Source organism: Rutilus rutilus (genome assembly GCF_951802725.1).
Source record: "Rutilus rutilus genome assembly, chromosome: 18".
Taxonomy (NCBI): domain Eukaryota; kingdom Metazoa; phylum Chordata; class Actinopteri; order Cypriniformes; family Leuciscidae; genus Rutilus; species Rutilus rutilus.
The window spans coordinates 2,867,046-2,874,509 of record NC_140231.1 but is presented as its reverse complement, the minus strand read 5'-3'; the positions used below and the strand labels follow the sequence as shown (position 1 = coordinate 2,874,509).

General features: G+C 39.6%; 1 protein-coding gene across 1 annotated transcript; it reads right to left on the bottom strand.

Moving 5' to 3' along the window:
* Positions 1-670: 670 nt before the first annotated feature.
* Positions 671-5,958, bottom strand: gpr185a (G protein-coupled receptor 185 a). The gene is made up of 2 exons (XM_084386843.1): positions 5,733-5,958; positions 671-4,996 (listed from the first exon to the last, which is right to left on the bottom strand). The coding sequence occupies exon 2, from the start codon at positions 4,971-4,973 to the stop codon at positions 3,984-3,986; it is 990 nt and encodes a 329-aa protein (XP_084242969.1). The 5' UTR covers positions 4,974-4,996; positions 5,733-5,958; the 3' UTR covers positions 671-3,983.
* Positions 5,959-7,464: the final 1,506 nt, after the last annotated feature.

Below are 7,464 nucleotides of genomic sequence, written 5' to 3'. Positions count from 1 at the left end.
CAAACATGCAATGTAATAAGGTAGCATATAAGTGTCTGAAACATTTTTCCTGTGTACTGTTTTACATACTTTCACCAGAAAATACGTTATACAGTGGTTCTCAACCAGGAGGCAAACTTCCAGGGGTCCCAATAAGTCTTATAATGATTTAAATGTAGTTATATTAAAGGGTTAGTTCACCCAAAAATGAAAAATCTGTCATTAATTACTCACCTTCGTGTCGATCCAAACCCGTAAGACTTTCGTTCATCTTCTGAACACAAATGAAGATATTTTTGATGAAATAGAGAGATATCTGACCCTCCATTGACAGGCTACGCAACTACCACTTTAAAGGCCCAGAAAGGTAGTAAAGACATTTTTAAAGTAATCTATGCGACTCCAGCCACTTTTTTGGGGCAAAAAAAGCATAATTTAACACTTTATTTAAAAAATATTAATCTCAAACACACCAATGACTGTCAAAGGAGGGACAGAAATCTCTCAGATTTCATCAAATACACCTTCATTTGTGTTACGAAGATGAACAAAAGTCTTACAGGTTTGAAACGAAGTGAGGGAGAGTAATTAATGACAGAATTTTCATTTTTGGGTGAATTAACCCTTTAACAATCTTAATTAAAATGCAAAAAAAAATGACACTGAGATCATGTTTTTAAATGTATGAATGTTTATTACAACTGAAGCATCAGAGGTACAGATCAGGCCTATGGGTATTTTCCTGGACAAATGGAGGTCAAAAAGGGTTGAGAACCAGAACCACTGTATTTTGCAGTATGCATTAGGACAGTCTCACACCGCACACATAGGAAGACAGAGCCATGTTCCTGGGGTGAATGTTACACACGCTATTTATAGATTCAATCTGTCATCTCTCAACACACGAGGAGGGAAACTTTCGAAAGAAGTACAAAAATATACGTCTATATAAATGTTACACTGAAGAAAAAAAAAAAATGTAATGTGACATTATTGTGAATGAAGACCAACGTTTTATGTAAGACTGTAATACAAAGTTGGAAGTCTGAGACAATCACAGCACTCTTGGCAACAGACGGTACATTCAGAAATGCAGACATCTTATATATTATTTAGTATAACACAGTAGTTTCATTCAAGTTCAGTGAATCCAACATGACGAATCTGGTTCTTTGGCTGCCTTCGCCCGAACTTAATTGCAGATTTTGTCTCAGGTGAACTGATGACATTGCACAGACATCCCATCAAACACGCTATGATACTCAGATGATACCGAGGTGTTTTCACACACAGAAGTAGTCTAGTGGGCTCCTATTGTTCTGTTGCATTAAATGATTGCAAAACAACTTCAAGCTTGTAATACATCAAAGCGAGTGCAAATAAGGCATAATGCACCACACATTCAATTGAGAGCAGCATCAAATAAAAAATGAAAGCAATCGATAGCGTACAACAGAAAACGATTATCTCTATGTGTGTTCGTACAGCACATGACTAGTTGTGACGATACACCGCGTCAATATATATCAGAAATAATGTACACAACTTCAACTGAAACATGATGCATTTAATAACTGTGTAGTTTAACATGTCAGAGACACGTGTTCTGGTCTCTGAGAACAGCGCAATACACACTTCAGTGCCGTTGGGATCATTGTACAGGGGTTAGTTTGATGGCTAAAATGTGCAATGACATGTAAAGAATTCAGGCATACCACATGTACAGGCAACAATGTAAAGTGTATGCTACATTTGGATAATTATATACCCTTTTGATGATGATGATGATGATGATGATATTAATTCATATTTGGACACCACATTACTATTTGATTATCTGTGTAAATGAGTAAATGCATATAAAACATCCACTTATATCACTACAGAAATTGCAGGTCAATCTTTACATTACAGCGTTCATGTTACTGTGTGTTCACGTTCGGATTATAATGGACAACATGTATTTAATGTGTAATTATTTGGTTGATTTCGCTGGGATTTTGATTGACAGGCGAGCGATCCGACCAATCATAACGCTGAATCCGCCCGACAAACAAACCAGACAGGAGAGTTAGTAGATTAACGTCGATGGACTTGAAAAATTGTCTTTCCATGGTTGAAACGACATTCCTTCTGATGTTTATTTGGTGCTATAACTAGTAGTGAAGAGGAAGGCTTTAAAGAGCCACAAAACCGCATTTATTGTATGAATTACTGTCCTGAAGTGCAATGTTTTTTCTGTGGGAAACGGTTTATGGTATTTTGTTGTCAGTTTGTGTTGTTGACTGATTGTGAATGAACTTGTGATGAAAATGTGTGTTCTTCATAAGGCGTTTCTGTAGTTTTCCTGGATTTTGAAATCACTGCATGTACTGGATATTATTATTTTGCTATAACTATTGTATTGTTTGCCTCAGTATTTCATAATTATTAGGATTTGATGAATCATCAGAGACTGTAGTTTTACTGTGACTACACTATTACTGTGGTTGGTTGTACAGTACTGTAGGAATCCTGTATATCTGGCATTCAAACAACAACTATAGTTGTTCATCCATCCTTCCATCTTCTATTCCTGCTTTATGTAGGGCCACACAGGATTGCTGGTACATGTCCCAGCATGCCTCAGGCCGACGGCAGGGAAACACCCTAGACAGTTGATTGTACAGTACAGTATGTTGTAAACCTACGATAGTTAGTTTTACAGTACAATTGTATTCTGGTATGAAGCAGCTTGCACGGAGTATGGATGGAAAAAAATATGAGATGGGAAGAAAATTAATATTTGCATTTGGGTTCTCTGTTGCAAAACTATTGCATTCCCCTGAGAAACTTTGTGTTCACAACTTTGTGCACTGAAATATAGTTTTATATATATGTCATACCTAAAGCGCGAGCACCACTGAGAAGTGCTGCTCTCATAAAGCCCTCTCTCGAACAGCTTGCGAGAACCAAATTGACTTCTTTCTCGTGGCTTATCACGCTTAAATGGGCAAATACATACAACTTCATGTCTAAACGCCTGTCTCGCTGAGTATTCAGGCAAATACATTCAGTTTTGGAACTTAATAGTTGAGAAAGATGCATGTTGTGTATCAGCATATTGGATTGGTGCATTCGCTCTTAAAGTGACGGCAGCCTAATAAACCTGTCATTAATGTTAATCAAAGGACAAAAGATGAAGAGAAAATCACTCACTGCTCTTGACTGAATAACTTTTGTAGCTTTATTTGTAAGCATTAATCTGTATTTAATATTTCACATTTGATTCATTTCTGTAGTATTTCTGAATACTTTTAGACACACCTGAAAAACTTAAAGCCGTGTTTATTTCATTTGTCTCTTTGTTCTATTGTATTTATTGTGCTATCGTTTTCAATTTGTTAATTTGTTCTTATTTTATTACTGGCTGTTTACTTGTCTTTTTTTATTCAAATAAACGACTCCTTAATTACCTGTATGGCGGTATATATGCCAGGTTTCCCCGTGGTATCGAATATCAATATTTTTTTTATGGCATAGTATCAAAGTTGGAAATTCCCCAGACAGCAACATAGCGTCGGCCCAGATCCAGCCCCCACACGTTGAATCCCCCGGATCTGGGCCGACGCTATGTTGCTGTCTGGGTCCAGTATCGTGACAACACCAATTTCTGTAACTAACGTTTTTCAAATTTTCTCTGGGAACACAAGATTTTTGCAAGCGAACTTTCTTGTGGGAACGAAAAAGCATTGAAGTAAAATTTTCCTCCCATCTCATTATGTTTTTACCCTCATCGTGTCACTTTACGGTAAGCTACTGTTGATGTTATACAAAATTATTCTATTCACTGAAGTGATTAATTACAGTAACATGTCATTACCGTACGTGTGACATGGACACTGACATGAAGTGCTACAAATAATGAACATTTCCTCACTCCACTGGATTACAAAATGTGTATTCTATGCAACATGTGCTTTAAAGACGTGCCATTACCGCGACTGTGCTTTAATCTGAAGACGCTACACATCGCTGGGTGTCCGCGGTCGCATGGTGAATCTGTAAGGCATGCATCCGCAACAAGCGATCCTCAAAGACCTGAGGATTTCAGGGTTCCTGAAGGCATATATCATGGGGTTGATGATGGAGTGGCAGATGGCTGGAAGAGCCGTGGCGTAAGTGTAGATCACAGGGGATCGAGTGTCCGCCACCAGCGAGTACATGGCGAGAGGGATCCAGCAGAAAGCAAAGGTTCCCAATATGGTGGTCAGGGTGGAGACGCCTTTCGTGGTGGAAGACGAGTGCGACGCAGTCATGAATTGACGCTGGACTGCGATTTGCTGAGCGTGCCGGAACGCGATCTTGCAGATCTGAAGGTACAACTGCAGAATCAGGGCGAATATCAGGAGGAAGGACACGGCGAGTGCCGCGGCGTTGCTTTTGTTAACCGGTCGACAGATGCTACACGTGCTTTCGTCTTCCAGACAGTTCCAGCCCAGGACCGGGAGCGATCCCAGCAAAGTGCTGACGACCCACAACAGGACGAGCGTGACGTAGGTGAACGTCAGCGTGCTCTCGGTGTGGTACGACAGCGCGTTATACAGCGACAGGTAGCGATCCACGGTGATCGCCAGGACGTTGAGCACTGAGGCCGAGAAGGCCGTGATGAGGAGCCCGGCGGACAGTAGCATGACGAATCCTGAATCAATTATGTAAGTCACGATGAAATTGAGGATGAGGCTCAGGCCGGCCAGGAGGTCCGCGAACGCCAGACTCCCGATGAGGATGAACATGGGAGCTCGTAAAGTGGGCGTGTAGGAGATCAGAGCGATCACAACCGCGTTCTCGCACGACATGAGCGTTCCCGTCACGCACAGAAGAACATCCCACGGGTTGAGGATCACGGGAACCGGAACCGGCTCCAGCTCCCAGGACGGGACAGGCGACGTGTTTCTTCTTCCCTCCAGTACATCCCAGTCGAAAAGAGAAGTGTTCAGGAGCAGGTTACTCATCGCTGCAGCAGGAGGGCGAATCACTGAAAATGAGACAAGCGCAAGAGTCACGCATTTTTATTTATTTGATTTATCCTTCATTTAATCACTTTGAGACACCGCTATCTCCTCTTCCAGAGAGACCCAGTCAAGACGGCAGCACGTAAGGTTTCACACAAAATGACGATACCACAATTTACACATTCAAAAATTAAATAACTAATAGCACATCAAAAAAGATCTCAGATCAGATCTCATATCTGCGGGAAACGCTTGGCAACACTGTTACCGAAACCATTAGGTGATGGTTTTAATGGTTAACGCTTGATGGTTTGTGATGATGCTTTTAGTGAAAACCATTAGAACTTCTGTGTTTTTTCAGCAGGGAGCATTGACCTGATTTGAGATTAATAACGCCATCATTGTCTTCTGTAGAGCTGCTTTATAGCTGAAACTGAATTTGATTCATAATTGATCGTGATTATTTATCTGTTTATTAATGTGAAAACTGCTTTAAAGCAATCTTGACTTGATTTGATTTACAAAAATAACCACAGATATACCAGAGTCTACACACCTGATCTGTCACAGATCTGTTCAGAAGAGGCAGAGAATGAGCTATTTTTAGCCCTCTGCATGTCAGATAAGAGGCTGTACTTAACTGAGACATTTCTACCACTTCTGAGCTAATAATCAAGCTGAAGTGAAAATATCATGCACGCACTGTTGTGAAACACAGACTCATTATGAAATATGTCACAAACAAAGACTGGTACCGACCACTGAACGCGCGCGTGTCTCCATCCCTCTTCCATCCAGTGAAGATGAAGATGAAGAATAGATGAGGCTCGGGAAAGCGTCCCGTGCCAAGCGCATCTTTCGGGGATTGAGAGAGAATCCGTCGGCTTTCTTCTGTTGTCGTTGTTGCTGTTATTATTTATTTATCGTTTATCCTCGGTTTGTTACCTGGGCAGCGCTCAGCCTTGGCTTGTCATTCTGATCAGAAGCGTTGGCAGTTCACAGACAAGCGCCTGCTTGTTCGCATCTGATTGGTCGCTGAGATGACTCGCGCTGCTGACGTCAATGGCTTGTGGTACAGAAACACAGCAGAACAGACCTTTCTTTCTCATTCATAACACACACCTACACTGCGAACGCGACGCGACGCGGATAGAATCCTGACGCGACGCGACGAAACGCGCGCGCTCCCGTTATCCCGGCTGCGCGGCATTCATCGAGTAGGTAGAGAACTCATTTTGAAACGCAGTCCAAAACTTCTGCTTAAGAAAGTAGAATTGAAGTGGAATCAAATTGAATTGTTGTGGGTTTAAATTTTTAAGTTTGAATGATCCAGAAACATTCACACCATACAGGCCTACACGAGGAGCTTATTACAAGAAACTTCAGATTATGAGTTTTCTGTTTGAATATAATTTAAAATGTAATTTATTCCTGTGATCAAAGCTGAATATTTTCATCATTACTCCAGTCTTCAGAGTCACATGATGATCCTTCATAAAATCATAGGAAAACACTGATGTTGTGCTCAAATATTATTGGTGCTCAATAATTAATAATGGTTCTTTTTTTTCCTTTTTTCATCAATGTTGAAAACCATTTTTCCATGCTTAATATTTTTGTGGAAACCGTGATACATTTTTTTCTAGATTCTAAAAGAACAGCATTTATTTGAAATATAAATATTTTGCAACAGTATCTTTCCTGTCTCTTTTGATCAGTTCAATGCGTCCTTGCTGAATAAAAGTATTATTATTTATATATATATATATATATATATATATATATATATATATATATTACTTACCCCAAACCTTTGAATGGCAGTGTTTCATGGTTTCCACAAAAATAAACAATAGCAGCATAACTGTTTTTAACATTGCTAATAGTAATAAATATTTCTTGAGCATCAAATCATCATATCATAATGATTTGTGAAGGATCATGTGACACTGAAGACTGGAGTAATGATGCTGAAAATACAGCTTTGATCACAGGAATAAATTACACTTTACTATATAATCACACAGAAAACAGTTATTTTAAACTGTAACATTATTTCACAATATTACTGTTTTTACTGTATTTTTTATGTATGCAGGTGAGCAGAAGAGAGTTCTTTCAGAAACTTTACAAAATCTTAATGTTTCCAAATATACTGATACTGTATATATGCGTGTATGGCTAAAAGTACATTTTATATCGTCATTTTATAGCGTCAGTGACTAACGAGTCTTCCTATTTGCTCTTGACACATGCACTTGCATCATTTTAGTAAGATCAACCCCCCCCCCCCCCCCCTCCCCCCCCCCCCATCTTACTACAAAATTACCCAAGTTTAGTCTAAATCGAGATTACCATACAGACAAATCTAAATTAATACAAATCCAATAACACATATTCAGAAGAGACATCCATACAACAACTATGAAGTTTCCCCAATTAATGCGAATAACCTCAAAAAAACATTTTGCTTGGCAACCTCTACAGATTG